Here is a 19038-nt window from a genome sequence, read left to right on the forward strand (position 1 = left end):
TAATGAGATGTGCTTTTACTGCTACTCCCGCTCTCACTCACACTCACTCACTGATGCATGGAGCCACATACAGTACTGTGTGTGTTATGATGTATATTTCACCATAACACCAACCCTCAGGAGCAGAAATGTGCCAGCCAGGATGTGCTTCTGTGTGTGGGTTACTGTTATGTTTTTCTTCACATCCAAGCAAGGAAGTAGTTTGGAGTCCCTTTTTTTTTTTGTCCATACTGTATCTCGGAAGGACTGGGTATTGTTATGCCTCTGCGCCTAAGATAGGCCAGAGGCATTATGTTTACTGGTTGTCAGTTCATCCATCCGTCTGTCCGTCTGTGCCATTGTCATGAACATGATATCTCCAGAACACCTTGAAGGAATTTCTTTAAAATCGGCACGAACGTCCACTTCCATTCAACGATGAATTGATTAGATTTTGTTGGTCAAAGGTCATGGTCATTGTGACCTCGCAGCCCTCTCATTCATGTAAATATGATATCTCACTAACACCTTGAAGGAGTTTCTTAAAATTTGGCACAAACGTCCACTTGGAATCAACAATAAACTGATTAAATGTTGGTGGTCAATGGCCAGTGTGACCTCATCTGTCTCATTCTGGTGACTTCAATATCTCAAGAAGACCTTGAGGGATTTGCCTAAAATTTGACACCAATGTCCACTTCAACATAATGATGAACTAACTTGATTGTGGCGGTCAAAGGTCAAGGTCACAATGACCTTGCACCTGTCTCATTCTGATTAGAATTTCTGGTCAAAGTTTATACACTAACTATGACAAAACTTCACAAAAATGTCTAATAGGATAAAATTATGAACTGATGATATGTTATATCCAAAAGATCAAAGCTCAGCTTCAGTGTGATATCATTATGTTGGCAAAAACTTTTCTGACCATTATTCAACGTCATAACTCTGAATTGGTGACACTAAACTTGGGTGTCCACCTTGAAGCTGGTTGTATAGATGTTCTGTGCTGCCAGGGGGAAGTTGTGTCTGAAGCATCCATGTTTTCACAGACAAGGATGTAAACTGTAAGTGCAACTTGGCTGGTGCGCGGAGGCATACAATCGTGAGGCAGTAATTCTAGTCGGAAATGTTTTAATCAGCCTGGGTCACAAACCAAGGCAGCTGGAGGAAAAATTTGAAGGATTTGAGAAATCCAGGAGATGTATAATGACTCTGCTTTTGGCTACTGTGGCTTGTTACAGCAAGCAGCCTCTCAAAACGGCCAAACTGCTCATCAAAATTCCTCAGAGCCCAAGGTGATGTCTTTAAATTGCTTGTTTTGTTTAGCAAACACAAAAGATTTTTTAGATACAAAACAGAAAACCTCAGATTCGAGGAGCAGGAAACAGTGAATGGATGGCATTTATGCTGAAGCACTAAATGTGTGTGGCTCTAAATTGCAAAGGCAATACTGAAAATGAGCATTCTCATTTGGCAGCCTTTGATAAAACAGTGGGAGGAGAAATTAGTGCAGTGTGTGACTCACTGTTGACGAGCAGCGATCCAACACAAAGGCACAAAGGCCAGAGTTGTTGCATTTGGGCTGGGAAATCTCGCTTTCGAGATAGACAAATGGGCAGAAAGAGAGACGGACTGACAGACGGAGCAAACCCTGGTCAGACGTGAAGCCGTTTGAAGTTGTTGATATTCTCCACTGACTGGCGACGCCAAGTCTAATCTAGCTAGTTTAAGTACATTCGCGTCAGCTGCGGAGTCTTTCAGTCTGACATCAAAGCTCCGATTCTAAGTGTGTTTTCAGATCTCCTGCTTCCATTTGTGCACTTCTGAACTCATTTCTGTGTTGTTTGCTCGTGTGTTCTCAGATCCCCTCCCCCTCGCTTGCTCCCGCTAAATTTTTCAGCAGTGAAAAAACACTTGTTATTGCACTCTGGAGAGACGCTGCAATGAGACACTGAGTCAAAACCTACGAGAAGGATGGCGGTGGCTCTGTTTCCCACCTACAGTGTGTTCATTAACAAGGGCTGAGCGAGGGCAAGAACAAATGGTGGGGAGAAGGAATATTTCTTTGATGCAAAACTGACAGAAAAAAAAGGCCTTAAAGGATCATAGGCTTCTAACATTAAAGGAATATTACACCATGTTTCCACATCAAGATCAGTTTGTTCATAATGGATAGTACCACTGAGCCTGTGGAAATAGTTTTAAAATGTCTAAAATAAATGTAAACCCTAATGATGTAATTAGGAATATTTTAGCTTGGGGACAACAGAAAACCTGCATCACCCAGTGAGGTGTGGAGTTTGGCTGAATCCAAATGTCTGGACGCCATTGTTCTAGCAGACTCACAGACTTTACGTCCGCATTCCCGAAAAGCCTGCGAGTCTGCAAGAACGATGGAGTGCTGAGGGCTGCTCAAATCCACAATTCATTCAGTCTACAAAGGGCCTCATGCGGACTTTCTGCAGACTTCCTGGGAGTCTGCTCGGGGTGCAGACTTCAAAAGATTTCACTGATTTAATTACCCACAATTCAATGACATGTGACTAAAAAACAAAAAAAACCTGTTATGAAAGTGTAAGACAGTTATGTATTAAAACATTACTTCAATCATTTATGCCAAAAATAATATTGAATCACATAATAATACAGAAATATGCAGAAGTATAGGCTATAGGGGTAATCAAAATGCATTTTATTATTACAGCCTACACTATAAAAGCTGGGCAGTGTACGCCAAATATATAGCTAAGAAAAATGGCCAAAAAACAACAAAATTCCAATTTATTTAGTCATAGTCAGTCCTTATTTACAAACATCTCTGTATTTGTATGAGTTTAACCTATATGTTGTATAGAAATGTATGAAGATACTTTTGCTCAGTGACAAAAGAAAAAATCCATATGCATAGAATTTATTTTCTATCATGTTGTCTGTTGGGACAGATAAGTTTACACTATTCATCATCCTCGCTATGCATGAGGAACACGACAGCTGTGATAACTGTGTACTGTCGCTCAAACGTTATAACAGCAAAAAGTGAAACACACACTTGGCCTGTCTATCAGCAGCTTGCAGTCTTGCATCACAGTACGTACGGCGAAGGCCAAGAGGGCTCAGGCCACAGGTCCAGAGGGTGGACATTTGAATTCAGCCTTTGAAAGATGTGGGCAGTGACCTCACAGAAAGAGCCAGAGAAAGAGATGCTATAAAGCTGCATTACTGTAGCTGTATTTGTTGAAAGTTGTCCCATGCTAGGGACTATTGCTCCTTTCTAGACAACTCAGATCACAAAAATTTCCAACCTCCCACTAGTAAGAGTAAAAAGGAAAGCCACTTAAAGTCAGAGTCCTTACCTGTAAACTCGGGGCACATCCATCTCCCCCGACTTCACGAAGAAGCAGGTGTCTGACATCACACTACAATGGCAGCACCCATCTACATGTGTATTCAGTATCTGTAGGCAAGGGGACGAGATTTCAGTATCAGAGGTTTTAGTAGCATTTATCGCTAATGTTTGAACAGCAGGCAAACAGTCCATGTGAAGAGTAAAACGCATTAGCCAAAAAGCAATCTCAAAACCCACTGGCTATCGTTTGATGACGAGTTTTATTCGTGTTCATTCTTATTTTATTTTTCCTTTTCCTTTCCTCAAATGTCGGATGGCTGCACCGGATCAGCCCTAAAATGTAAGCCCTCGCATCTAGAGGCTTTATCATCATCAGATCAATAGCCAGTCGGTTCAGAAAGTGGTAAACCCCGAACTAAAATACATTTTTTCATATAGTCAACTCAAATCTGTTCTGCATGTAAAGTGATGTTAAAAGTTGTGTTTGCAATGTTATTACGTAGCTGATTACGGTAATCAGTCTCCATAAGTTATCCGCTCAGCACAAAAGTTATTTGTTAAAAAGCTTTCTTTCTTCCTCAAACACAGGGCGTACAAGACCATTGAGGATGAAGATCTCAAGTTTCCACTCATATATGGGGAAGGGAAAAAGGTAAGAGTGTGTGTGTGCGCACGTGTAGTCCAAATTCTGTGCATCTGCTCAGGAATTCAGAATCGCAAAGAAAATCACTCTAACATTGTCAATCTGACACACACACACACACACACACACACACACACACACACACACACACACACACACACACACACACACACACACACACTGCCTGCCTGCCACCCGGAGAGTGGGTGAGCACTTGGTCTCTGATGTGCGAGTACCACACTGTGCGTATGTGTGTGCAGCGTACACCCTCACTAGAAGAGAGAGGAGACGGTCCATCTGTTTCACTCCAGCAGCTACATCTAACACACACACCGACACACACACACACACACACACACACACACACGGACATTCAGACAGACACACAGCAGTCTGGAGATGACAGTCGTCTCTCTGAGAAGTGAAGTTAATCCCCACTGGGACGGCAGGGGAGGAGATGAGAAGAAGAAAAGCAAAAATGAAAACACTCCACCAAATAAATTGCACAAAACGCTTCAAATTTTCAGTCGTGTCAGTTTGTTTTATATTATTTTGGGTTTGATGCAAAGAGGGACGTAACGAGAGTCTCCATCAGAAAGGAAAACAGCATCTGGTGACTACACAGCGTTGTCTGATGAATCGCTTTTGAATTCAAAGAACAGGCAAAATGGGTTTTCACACAGAGATAAAAGAGAGGAAAAATATTGAAAAAGATTTAGATAATTAAAAGAATAGAAACAGAAAGGAATAGAAAACTTTTTTCAGCGCACTTAATGTCATTTTACTGACTTCTGACCACTTTCACATGTTGAGATATTTGTTTGTTTAATGCAGCTCTGAATATATTTACATTTATACACCAAAATGCAAAACTGTATTGCAACAGACTGCACAGTGAGCAATTATCAGCTCCACCGCCCACATATGTTGTAAATTCAGACTGGGAAGAGGTGACAGGGTGAAACACTGCCGTCGTGGGAACTGTCAGTCAATATGGGAACATCCATATGTTCGTTAACAGCTGACTGACAAACACCAGAATTCTGACAGAATGATTTGTAAAATAAATAAATAGATACATAAAAACAGGTAAGAAACAAAAGCTAAACCAGTGTGTGTTTTACAGGCACGAGTGTTGGCCACCATCGGAGTGACCGAGGGCTTGGCGACCATGACCTCAAAGTTCACGACTCCAACATTTACATCAAACCATTCCTTTCCTGTTGCCCAGAGGTAAGAGCCAAAACTGCATACAGCCTGCTGGACACAAATTCAGTCACCAATGACTTAAAAGTGAAGTCCAACCATACTTTTTTTTCTGTGCTACATCATAAATATCTTCTGTGTTTAGAAACTTTTTTTGTTTTAATTTTTTTGTGTTACATCTATATATCCATACCACACACACACGCACGCACACACACAAAACAAAATGTTCTTGCTCTTTTTATTTATGCATCTATTTTTTTATCCAATGGATTTCTGTTGATTTGAATATCATTATTGATTTTTTTTTTCTTTCTTGTATTTATTTATTTATTTATATCGTCATTTAATTGTATCTTAGGCTTTAGAAATATTGTTTTACAAACATTCATGCCAATAAGGCAAATTGAATTGAAATTGAAAAGTGAAAGGGAAGAAATAATATATATATATATATATATATATATATATATTATTTCACAGTCATCCAGTGGTTTTACATTACATTTCTATGTAGAAAAAGTAAAGTTTATTTTCGTACAGCAAATGAAATTTTGCATAAAGCAGTAACAGGAGCTGCAACTATTAGTCAACTAATCAATTAGTCAATCTACAGGAAAATAATGGGCAATTATTTTGATAAGAATTAATTGGTTAATTTTTTCTGCAAAACTGTCAGAAAAATGCAGTTTTCAGCCTCTCAAACATGGGGATTTCCTGCTTTTCTCTGTTTTGCATATTCTATTAAACTAAATATATTTGGGGTTGCACTGAAAAGAAACCATTTATCACCATGGTCTCTGAGAATCTGGTTGGACTGTTTTTTTTTAACGATTTTCTGACATTTTATAGATACAACTATCAATCAATGAATCTAGAAAATAACTGGGGGCTCGGTGGATAATGAAAAACAGGTTACTTGCAGCCTTAGCGGTTGCACGCAGCAGACTGAGTCACACAACAGCCTGCTACACAACACAAGACACACACTGCAAACAACAAACCGCAATGATGTTAATGTCTCCTTAACTAGAACACAAATATGAACACACGTTTCGTCCACCGCCTTATCTTACTAAACAAAGCAACAAACAAAGCAACAAACAAAGCGCACTGCTAACGCCGGTTTGGAGCTAAATGGCTAATTAGCTCAGCTTCATGTCGTAAAACAGCATGTAAACATACCTGCTGGTGTCACTTTGGTCCGCTGAGATGCTGGGATGGTATTTACTGGTGTAAACCACTAAAACAGTCACGCTGTCTGCACATATATGTAGCTACAACGCGACTTTGTTTACTTTTGTCTTTAGGACTTGCGGCGTAACACTCCGCGAGCCTGACAGCTGCTGTCAATCAAACTGACACCGACCCGCCTCCGCTGCCAGCTGAGGAGAAAAGGAGCATGACACATATTTTTTTCAGTTAAAGGTTCAGTGTTGTGTTAAGTCAGTTTTATTTATAAAGCCCATTATCACAAAACACAGTTTGCCTCAGATGTTGTATGCTGTAAAGCCTTTTAAGAGCGGCAGAGGAAGATGAGGGATTCCTTTTCCAGGATTGTTAGATGTTCAGTGGATGTCATAAATAATAATTGGATTACAATTATGACAAAAAGGAAAGACAAAGAGAGGGGGGGAGCTTGGAAATGTTGAGTACCCCAAAGTTTTCTGTTATTAATGTATAGTATGGGTCCCAAACATTAAGAATCCTCTAACCAGGGGATTTTGCAATCTGCAGTCGTCACTGCTCAACACCACTACGTTCCCCTACATTTTACACATTGAATAATAAACACTGTAAACAGTACACTTCATGATGGAATTTTTCACTACAAAATGCAGTTTTGGGTTTTTTTCTGTCTAGTGCACACACACAAGTACATGGGTGCACAGGTGACTTGTTTCAGCCCTGCCAATGGCTTCACACTACACCAGCGATCTTCGGGTGGTTGTAACACACCAAGAAACATAGAAGTGTGCCAACAAAAGCTGCAAAGAAGACCATTGTGGCAGCAGGTTAAAAGTGCAAAAACATGTGATTCCAGTCCTTGTAACTTTGGCAGAACATAATGAACTTGTCCTTTCTCTGGTGCTCGTGCCAGCCTAGAGCACATAAAGAAACGCAGTAAATACCAGCTTATGTCTGTGGTTAGCTTGTGTTTCATTTGGTCAGGCAAGACTTTCCAAACATGAGGATTTGTGGGCCAACATGTCAGCATCTATCTTCCTGAACCCATTAACCCTCAGACTGGGTTTGTTTCCTGTGGCTGGTACAGTTACAATCTCAGCGAACAAACAATCAGATCAGATGTTTTCCTTCCTCTTTTCCTGCATTCGTTCTAGTTCCTTACCTTCTTTTGTCTCAAGAAAGTCACATGACATATCCTGCGTCTTTCCCCATCATGTCTGAGCTGCAGTCACAGTTGCATGTCTGATCGAGGTCCTCTGCTGCAGGAGAACTCGGGCTCACCTGTCTGACTGTCTGACTCTGGTTTCAAAGCTCTTTCATCTCCTGATGTAGTTTGTCTTACAGAGTTTTGCATTTCCCCTCCCAGAGCTCTCTGCTTGATCTTTAATTCATTAATAACCGAGTTCACACCAGGTTCACATCGAAGGCTGAACTACTCTCAGCACTCTGTGTCTCTGTCTGTGTCTCAGTCTTTTTTTTTTTTGCTCACAAACACGACTCTCGCCCCTCACCAGCGTCTCTCAAGTACTTTCTCAAGATGCTCTCATTGAATGAAAACTGCATTGAATTCATTAAGAGGTGAGGCTGTGAGGGCAAGGTCAGTATGGATTTCAATAGGGTTGAGGAACTCAAGCTGCTAAGTGCGCCTGATCTTGCCAGCCTCATAAAGGAATCTTTCATCTTGAGTATAATGTCTGGTGTAAGCTCTGATTTCATTGTCTCTGACCTGACAACCAACTATATTTGATGCTACCAGTGCAGTTGTTGTCAGGAGAGAAAATCAAGAGCCTTTTCATAGCAGATACGAGGTACCATTGTTGCTCTGTGCTGTAGTGCACTTATGTCTTCATCTGTGTGACATTTCTTCATGTAAATTAAAAATAAATGCACCAATTGCAAGATCCCAAGCCAACACATCAGAGTCAAGCTTTGCTTTATGTCTACTTTTGCTTCTATTTTGAAGACAATGGGCCAAATTTTGTGTTTAAACCATGCCAATAGTGCAAAGGTTTAACGCACAAATCCAGTATTCATAAAGACTATAATTTGTTCATACTCTGTGAACAAATTTAAAACTGCCTGAGACTGTAAGTGAGCACAAATGATGAAAGCTTGCCTAGTTTTGAAAATATTTAAATGTATACCTTTTAACTCATTGCATAGCATTTTAAAACCAAATTCACTGAAAAAGGCTTTAATAGAGAATATATCTAATTGTTAATTTACTAAAACATTGGCCAAATGTATAAATAACTATGAAATGGATGCTCTTTCACTCTCATCATTTATGGCCATGATTAAAATATTCAACTGTAAAAACTGAGTGTCCCAGTCAAAGCTTACAGTGGAGTATATGAGAATGTAAGTATAACTGTTTTTCTACGTCGGGCCGCCACTCCCATCAATTTTAAGTGCCGTGAATTGCACATATCAGTATGTAGTCAGTGTTATTTGGTAGCCTATTAACTGGCATCCAGGGAATAGAAGATTCTGATTGATCTCTAAGCAGGTGTTGAAAGATATAGCAGCCTGGGCCTTCAGTAGAGAGACCAAAATCACATTGACGAGAATAACGAACAGCTTATCAGCATGTCAGCGTAGAAACAACTTCACCGCTTCCTCCATGATGCATCTTTAGGCAAAAGTGTTTCCTTATTCGAAGAAATGGGGGCTTGGCAGTATGCTGATTGCAAAAGCGGGCACATGCCTGCCAGTTTAGAGTGCTTCTGATTTATTGACATATGGTGGTTAGGGTTAGGGTTATGGGAACATGGTGGTGGGAACAAAATTGGCTGTTGCGCAAGTGTCATGAATCTGACAGTAATTTTGCACGTGCACTTATTTTGCGTGCAAACACTTATATGCATGTCTCTTGCCTGTGGACCCCTCTATGTGTGTAGATTTAGTCAAAGACCAGCAGCGTTGGCAAATTCCTTTTCAACTTTACTTGATGACTGCTACACGCCTTAAATAGCAGTTCACTTCTGTGTTTTTCACACCTGAAGTGAACTGGAATTGTGAGCCAAACTTGAGACCTAGGCATAAATCTGTGTACTGTGCCGGGGTACGGTACGCAGAGTTCACACTGATCAAACCAGCTGGACTTTGTGGTCAAGTGTGCCCAGATCCAGGCTTATTTCCTTCATGTGAAAAGCTTGTTAAGTCTTTACATCTAATTTTGTGGCTGCTTCAGTTTTTGAGTGTTTTAAATAAAACCCCTTATGTTTTGTGTTTTGGCCTGCAGGTAAAAGTATATAACCTGGCACAGTATGAGCATGGGGCCGATGATGTTCTTGTTATGGGAACCGACGGCCTCTGGGACGTCCTCTCCAACCAGGAAGTAGCCGAAGCCGTCACCACATTCCTAGCCAACTGTGACCCTGATGACCTACACAGGTTTGTTGCTTGTTTTTTCTTTTTCAATATGAATTTCTTTTTCTTTAACCCCAGGTTTGTTGCTTTAATTTTATAAACCTGAAGATGGCTCTCTCCAGTTCTCCTGCAAATGTCACATATTGTCATCTCTATAATTAAACTTTTTAAGAAGCATTGTTTTCCTCTCAAAAATAAATTACGCCCTCAGCCAAGTACCAGTTCCTCTTATGATTTTCACACTTTTTAATGTAATGATAAATCTGCGAATAAAGTCAAAAATAGAAATTCTCACCAGTGCAGAGGAGGTCTAATATCTTTTTATCTTGTAAAGTGTATAGATGTTATTTTGAGGCAAAATGGAGAATGATTCAGTTTTTCACACCCAAAAATGAATAGGTGGCTTCATGTTGCACCCAGCAAAAAATCACTGTATAAGAGTTCAGTGAAAGCGACATACACACCATGATTTCCACTGTTGTCCAGGTACACGATGGCAGCACAAGACCTGGTGATGCGAGCGCGTGGCGTGCTAAGGGACAGAGGCTGGAGGATCACCAACGAGCGTCTTGGCTCCGGAGATGACATCTCAGCCTTCATCATACCGCTGATGTACGGCAACCGTCAGCCCTGAGGACAGAGAAGCTGCAGTTCAAGGACCTGAAGGGCTCGTAGGCTCTTAATCCAACAGGACTGATTTGAACTAAGAATCCCCGTTCAGTTTTCCTCTGTGCCGTTTGCACAATTTTTTTCTTTCTTTTTTTCTTTCTTTCTTTCTTTTTTCTAGACCAAGGATATACTAACGTTTGGATATATATATAGTTTTGTTGGTGTTTCACATCTCTGCAGGAGTTCAGAATTGGCCACATTTGGCTGCTCGGGGAGAAAAAGACAGTCATGTGTCTCCCGAATCAAAATTGCCAAAAATTTATTTGATCTGTTTCAAGTAAAAGTGATGGAGGAAAAATTGTGGCTGCACCTGAACTTCTGCAGAGATGGGAAAACTGAAAAAGACGAATGCTCTTCCAAAGCGAAGAAAAGACCTCTTTTCTTTCTGTTCTTACCTCTCTTGCAGTGCTGTACATGGCCCCTCTTCTTCCTTCTCTTTTAGTCCTTCCCTTTTCTCCAAAACTGTACAGTCAACTTGTTTATAAAGAAAAAAAAACTCCTTTGTTTCGTGACCATGGACCGAGCTGAGGGGTCAACTGCGCTTTTCCGTTTTGCCACAGTGTGGCTTCAAAGGAATCACTTGCTGAAGAACCGCTTCCAGATTGAGACTGATTGCAGCAATGAGATTTTGGGCTCGCAGCCGTGTTGCTGTTCCCATTCTAAGCATCTTGTTGTCATTTCGTAAGAGCCCATGAAGCCAGAAATGTTTTGTCACGTAGAAAGTTGGGTGATTGTTGGTTATCATGTTTCTGAGAATGTGGACGCAGAGGAAAAGAGACAAAGGACCTGACGTTGAGCACCTCAAAGTAGCAAGGCAAATCAGCAATCACTTTTAATGCAGAAGACATTTTGACGTGTCACAGTGGGAAAGGCACAGGTGTGAATAATGAATTCAATAATGGCTGAATTCACTCACTGGAACACTTGAATAGAACATCTTAAATGTATTAATGCTGTAATCCACTGCAAGTCTGAAGTTGATAATTCAGAGTCAGTATTCCCACCTTCCCAATATAATTGCGTCTTAGCGCATCTGCTCGGGAAAACACAGACAACCGCAGCAAACTGGTGTTTGAATGGCGAGTCTCGTAGTTTCACAGGCATCAACGAAATACCTACAATTACAGAATTTCACGGAGAGAAAGGGCTTAAAAAATAAGTTGACTGTTGCTGAGCGTTATAGTGTGAACCACCACAGCCATCAGCATAAAGACGCATATCAACTAAATAGAAATGGAAATGGCAGCTACAACATTGTTTCACAAAACAAACACTACATAAAACACTACATAAAGTAAAATGACTGATGAAAAGGTCATTCTGCTCGCTTCTTTGTGTGCGACACCATGTTGCTGTGACACCAGGTGTGTTTATGTCGGCAAACTCGGCTGTTCCATTGGACTTTGCAGCGTTAGTAACACCCGTGCTTTTCCTACTATGACAAGCCTTAATGTCTGCTTTGAGAAAGCCCCATTAGAGGTAATGAATATGGTGTATTGACTTGCCTGGATGTTGCATGAAATGACATAGGTCAACCTATTTCAGTTCATAAAACATCCATGCTTCAACATTTAGGGAAATGCTTTTTTGCATTTTGGTTGGGACTTAGATGAGAAGGTCGATATCACGCTCATATCAGTATTAGGAAATAAAATTAACAAAACAATATAATTGTAATCAGTTACCTGTTACTGAGAAAAGAAGTATATTAAAATATTTAAATTACAGTTAATACTCAAAATGTTGGTGATTAAGAAGGGGTTACAGCCGGATATATTCTATTCGGTAAAATTGCTTTTCATCTTTTGAACATACCGGGGTTTTTTTATGTCCACTTTAGAAGCTTTGTTAGAAAAGTACTTACAAAATAAGTCAATTAAATCAGTTGCACCTAAGTAATTAAAATAGATACATTACTTGTTCATTTTTGAACATGTAACTAGTTATCTGTAATCTATTACAATTCAAAAGTAACCGTCCCAACACTGAGCATCCGGGGGCCTTTAACGTAGCTTAGCTTAGCCTAGCTAACAGCTAAAAGCAGGGGGAAATGGCTAGCATGGCTCTCTCCAAGGTAAGTTCTCAAAAACCTCAAAATTAACAACTTTCAGGGCTGGAAATATACCAAACATTGTTTATGTTTATATGAATTAAACATGTTTGCTTGTTAGCTTTACAGGTGCTATTTTGGACAGAGCCAGGCTAGCTGTTTCCTGCTGCTTCCTGTGTTTACGCTAAACTTATGGTTTTCTAGCTGTAGCTTTGAATTTAAGGTATTGTTACAAAAGTGAGAGTGGTATAAATGACTGTGCTAAGCTGTTTGCATGACCACCGAAATGAAATGAATATTTCAGTAGGCCTATTCGCTCTGTCTCACACAAATTGTCCTGTTTAAACAGTCTTACCTAAGAAATTATTCTCCCACAGATTTGCACTGATTTTCAAAAATGCAGTACAAAGCATGTCCTGTTTAAAAATTACTGGAAAATTTCAGCAACCCTTTAATATTCTTGTCTAACTCTCGGCAAGAAAGCCAGTAAGCTTGTTTTCCCGAAATGTCAATCAATTCCTTTGAAGTAAATATTTTATACAAGCTGAACTGCACACTGAGAAACTTGGGATTTGTGGAAATTAGGTTTTTCAAGAAACCTCTTTCACACTTAACTAAATGCTTCAGCTTTTAAAAAAGTGATAACCTCATAACGCTCGCACTTTAAGCTGACCTGCATCATTTACCACGCAGCCATGATACATGAAATGATGAGGACGTAAATATTCCCTGCAACAGGGAGGATTGAATTAAATTCATGCTTGTAATTTAAAAAGAAACCATGAAATACAATCAAAGTCAATCTGAAGAAACTGAAAGTTTTTCTTTAACATGTTTTGCATGTTTCATGAGCTTTAGATGCTTGATACGGATCATTTTTGTCTTCAGAGGGACAATGTACTGAGTTTGGATGTAGTGATTTACTGTGTGTAGGTGCATGCAGTGACATATTGTAGGCCTGGGAATATGAGCGACGGTGCAATGGTTTATACTGCTGTTTGTTTTTATATGGACTGAATTTGTATTTCTGTAACGTATCAGCGCGTTAGTGATAATGTTATTTGTTTGTAAATGTGCATAGATTATGCATAGGCCATATTTCTGGGTTTGTTCCTTTAAAGTTATTAGCATCCCATATATTTAGCATAAAGGCTAAGGGTTTATAATTCATTGTGAAGGAAAGGAAACTAGTTTTTGAAAAGTTTCATTCCAATCTGGGAAAGCTGACTGCAAAACTTAAAACAAACTGCATGTTTCAACGGTTAAGTCCCTGATGGACAAAATAAACACTGATAGAGTAAGTTTTATGATTTTATTTCCTCAATAGTGGATATGTAGAGTTTTGAAGTAGCGCTGGTTTTTTTAGGCTTGACTGCAAACTGAGAATATTTCTCCTTATTTCACAAAAACGGTGCGTACAGGTGATTGACTGAATCCAAAGAGGTTTAAAAAGAAACTGAGCAGTGCCAGGATGAGGAAGCCATCATTGAAGGAATAGTTCAACATTTTGGGACAAGCACTTCCTCTGGTGAAGTGTATTTCCCCAAAAATGTCAAACTTTGTTTTATGTTGCATGATATGTGCCATTGTGTAGCATGGTCTATTTATCATCGTAGCTTTGACTTTTTTGCAGTTGACAATTATTGACATTCCTCCGAGCAGCAGTAATTTACATTTGCCTGAAGTTCATATGGTGCATTTTCCCTCTTGTACATTCCATGCAAAAAAACATTTAAATATTTAAATTACATATTCTGCATTGCAATCTGTCATAATTACTTGTTGTTGCATCTGTGATTCAATCAAATAAGTATTTTGCCAGTTACCAAGTTCTTTTAAAACCTCTGTTTCATTTACTGAATGTCTGTTTTTATTTTATTTTACTCTCATAAGACAAATTTTCCTGCCACCACTGAAGCATTGTCTTAGCATGTGCCTCAGTTCAACATTGAGGTTTCAATGAACCATCTGACAGAGAGAGTGAATGTTTTGAATTGCAAACATGTTAAGACAATGTATGATTGGGGCGTTGTGTTGAATGTTCATCCTTATACCTGTCATTAAGCCTTTTTGTCATAGATGAATGTCAAAAAAAATGAATATATGATTTATTTTTCTCATCCTACTGTGCCACCCAACTGCTGCACATCAACTCAGGTTCAATTACCATGTGTAGTTAAGGTGGACAAGCTGTTAAGAGTGGTTTCTAAAGGCGGGGAGTCCCCCAGGGCAGTTTATTAGTTCCACTACATTTGTAAATACGTTTGAGAGGAAGCTCAAAGACTTGAAAGTTTATGGAGTCCCTTCTGCCCGACTGTAGGTTTCCTGTTTTTGAAGTTGCTGTATTGTGAAAGTAGTCACTGCTGTTGTTTTTTTCTGCCTTCAAACTATGGGGTTCATGATGGGAAAAATGAGAGCTGGGAGGGTTTTTTTCCTGTAGCAAAAAGGAAGTTTGAAGGCCAGTGGGGGAATACTTTTTAAGTGACTATTGTGCTACCCTCAACCTCTCCATTTGTGAATGTGAAATGTACATTTTGTATAACTAAAAGATAACTTATGAAGTCAAAAAGAAATATTTTTAATGTTTTCTTGTGCAACTCTGAATTCGGGGGGGCTATGTTTACCTTCAGTGTTCCTTTTCCAGAAATGAAAAAAGGAAAATAAATGTTAAAAATAAATGTGAAAAATGTGTCATTAAAACAGGAAAAATTGAATGTAATGTAAAGCACCCCCTTTCTGCTTGCGGTCCAAATCAGTTCACCAGATCAAATCTATCTGAAGCAGCCACAAACAAAACAGAAGTGCAGAAGAGCTAATCAATGTTGTTGCTGTTTCTGTTCCCTGGGTTCTCATTGTGGGAAAGCGAAAACTAACAAACAGGGTCAACGGGCCTCCAAAAGACTAGTTGGACTTTGTGAGCGGACAGCAGAGGGATTCATTAGTGGAACTACAGAGTGCTCACTGAAACTCAAAACATTTCACAGGACACACACTGACAGAACAGGGTCAATTCATACAGTATAATGTGGACTCACTGAATGCGCACAATACTACAGACGCAATTCTTAATGATGATGATGAGGTTAACCCGGGTAAAAGGCATTATTCCTCAATTTGATTTCCTGTATTGTATCTGCATTAATAACAGGAGAAATGCAGAGAGAAAGAGATGAATGTCCCCACTAGTTTGTATGGTACTAACTGGTGAAACCTAAATCATTTGGTATATTTACTACTAAAGTTTGAACACATTTGTTCAGAGCCTTTTCCCAAAACCATGTGTCTCCAAAGGAACCGCACAAAAGTGACTGTAGTGAAACAATAAAGGTCCTCCCCAATTTATTTTCTTTAGAAAAAATTGCTACATCTTCCTCACATTATATCACAGTAATATAACAGTACGGATTAGCATAAATCAGTTTGCCATAATAAGTTAAAGTGCACAAGTAATTTAAGATAGTGCACAGTGATTAAATAATTTTCTCATAGCCCTCAAATATAGTTATAGCAGTTGGATTAACAAAAATCCTTTCTAACAAAATTATCACATGATTTCATTTTGGACTAAGAGCTGTCAGTTTCACTTTATTGGATACACTTGTTTGTTTTTGTTATTTGTTATTATCATTTTTCTACTTCCTGTTAACATGCAAGTGAAGGTGTAAGCTCTCTTGAGGGGTCACTTTCAATCACTAAAGAGACTCTTTTATTTTCCTAACCAATACTATCCCTTCAGAAAAGAAATATTTAATTTTTATTTTTTTTTAAGTATTCCTTATAGTAGCCAGATAGTACAATAGTGGTGGGATTAGCCAAAATCACAACACACATAACAAAATCATGCATCCTTTTACAGAATACTCACATCATTTATTTTATTTTCTACCAGAACTTACTACTGTCAAGTTATTAGTCACTTGTTTTTGTTTTGTTTTTTGCATTTGTTTGTTGCTACTTCCTGTTAAGATGTGTAACAAAGTAAAGGTTCTAACTCTCTTGAGAAGTAACTTTCAATCTCTAAAGAACCTCCATTACTCTCCCAAATCAATCCCCTTGCTTCAGAAAGAATTTTATATCTACACTCCCTACCACTAATAATTTTCATACAGTCCCTAAATGTGTCCTCATGGTCCTCAATTAACACAACAGTGGGATTAGCAAAATTTAAGACACAAAATAATGCACATTTTTTTCACTGAATAACCACACCATTATTTTACAAACAGTAACTGCCTTTGTCAATTTATTTTTGTTTTTACTGATTATGTAACTTCCAGTTAAGACACGTAACATCCAGTCTCTGAAATATCTACTTTACTCTCCCAAATAAATTACATTACCCTCCCTTTATAAAATGAATAAATAAAATTAACCAAAATACACTTTTCCCCCCTAATAAGTTTTGTACAGTCCCTAAAGTTGTCCTAAGTCCCATCACCTATGTTATGTAGGCCCAAAAAATAAATTCAAAGGCATATTATTGTAGTTAAATAGGACGTTAACTATCTAAATTTCAAAAAAAGAGTGTCTAGATTTTTTAAAAATGTTTCTTGACTTCTGGATACATCTGATGAATCGACGTTTAATAAATTAGGTAGAGTTGAAGCAAATAAACACACACGCATGTGATACATACCATCAAAATCACTTTATTTCAAAATGTAACAATTTAATCACTTTATTGTATGTGACACCAGAGTTTATCGTTACACCAACTTCATTTTAACACATCTGTTCGTATCTACTGACAATTTACAACAGCTTAACAGGGTATGTGAATATGTTCAGATCACGATCCTCTCAGTTGATTCTGTTTACAAACAACACGGTGAGCTCCGTCAGTCACGTTGATCCGGTTCTCTCCGTCGTTAAGTCACCAGCGCCGGCAAGGCAGTAGATTGCGCAGTCATCTCCACAAGGGGTAATATGACAACCCGACCAACAGCACAAACTACTACCTCAACCAGCGCGTGGCCTCTTTGCCTTTTCTTTTGTCCTCTTCGCTCCACTCTGAATCGGGAGTCTCCTCTCGCTCGGTGTCGCTGTGCGTAAAAGCGCACGGGGAAAAAATGGCGTGCGCGCAAAACGTGGCCGCAATGAAGCGACACAAAAACCCCACCCAAAGAAAGAAGGGGAGAAAAAACACACACCTCCTGCACCTTTTCCCGTATCTACTGCACCCGCTGCTCTCCTTAGATGACCTCGGTGAAAATAACACGCGGCAGGTGAGGGCGGCGGGGCTCTCCGTGGATTCCCTGAGCGGCACAGACGACATGCATCGCATCGTCAGACCACAAAAACATATCGTGGTGTAATAAATGTTTTGAAATAATGACATTAATGTTTAGTCGGCATAACATGCGTGAGCTAAACGAAAAAAATATGATCGGTATAATTCATCAAATCGTAACATTACGCGCGTAAAAACCACCATATACCCTACACACTACAAATGATAAATTTGGACTGGGAAAATAATCCCTTTTAAAACATTATTATTAAAGGTCTTTTGTCTGCATAACGAAGCACACAATATTGCACGTAGACACTCAAAAAGTCACAATTAACTCTCTTTTCAGTAGGTATAAATGTTACCGTGGTTTCGCTGGATGTGAGAAAACGCAGGATTCCCACACCGTCTGTCTCCACACACAGTCCCTCACCTTGCAGCTGAACTGCAGCAGACTGTTTTATAATCTATTGTTGTCTGTTTCTGCCTCTGCGTCGTCAAAGTTGACCCGCTCTCAAACTCCGCTCCGTACAAAACACAAAAACGTGCACAAATCCACACCGGCGCCGACTCACGATTTCCCTTTTTGCCATTTTTTTCTCCCCGCAAATGCCGCATGTCAGGTAGGTGTGGAAAATGAGTGGATTTGGCGGAGCGGCGTGGATAAAATTCGCGGGGAACGTCAGGACGGGTGTAGGCACGACCGGAGATCAGAGAAAGCGAAGAGGTCTCACTCTGATGAGTTTTCTGAACACCGACAGATAAGTGAGAAAGTGTCAGAGTGCGCCATCAGCTGGTTGCATTCCAGAAAAGCAGCTTCGTTTCTACACAGGGAGGTTTTTAGGAGCCAGCTGTTAGATGTTTTGCAGTTGCAGCATCAGACGAGATCTCCATGTGATACAAATCGATGAAGCAGCAAATCAATGCAAGCGATGCATTAAACCCCTCCCACATATCCATTTAAAGGGAAACACTACCTAAATTAAAAAAAAATCAATATTTTATTTTAATGGAAAATTCAGCTAATAACTGTGAACATGAGCTACTCTTTCTCAATGCCAGAAACCAGAGAAGTGAGTTTCAAACTTGTGATGTCATAAAGTATAAAGTCTGGAGCTGCCCATAGACAACAAATAGGAAAATATTGTAGTGCTGTCCATTTTGAAACATAAAATGTACCCATAAACCTAAGAACATTATCTAAGATGCTCTCAGTGTCATCTAAAACATCTTCAAACATTCACTGTCTATAGAGCTGCTCCAGGGATTTGGTAGAGAGTTGTTTATGTTTCTAATATTATTGGACTGTATTCTATCATTGGAATAACATATATGCTTTTTTAAAGTAG

At 39.3% G+C, this 19038-nt stretch overlaps 1 protein-coding gene across 1 annotated transcript in view; it reads left to right on the top strand.

Moving 5' to 3' along the window:
- LOC121961258 (protein phosphatase 1H-like) overlaps positions 1-15026 on the top strand; it is a 35628-nt gene extending 20602 nt beyond the window's left edge. The window contains 5 exon segments of the mRNA XM_042511171.1: positions 3920-3983; positions 5101-5125; positions 5128-5207; positions 9613-9764; positions 10227-15026. Coding sequence (XP_042367105.1) covers positions 3920-3983; positions 5101-5125; positions 5128-5207; positions 9613-9764; positions 10227-10374 — 469 coding nt within the window. The 3' untranslated portion in view covers positions 10375-15026.
- Positions 15027-19038: the final 4012 nt, after the last annotated feature.

This window comes from Plectropomus leopardus, chromosome 22 (assembly GCF_008729295.1).
Source record: "Plectropomus leopardus isolate mb chromosome 22, YSFRI_Pleo_2.0, whole genome shotgun sequence".
Taxonomy (NCBI): domain Eukaryota; kingdom Metazoa; phylum Chordata; class Actinopteri; order Perciformes; family Serranidae; genus Plectropomus; species Plectropomus leopardus.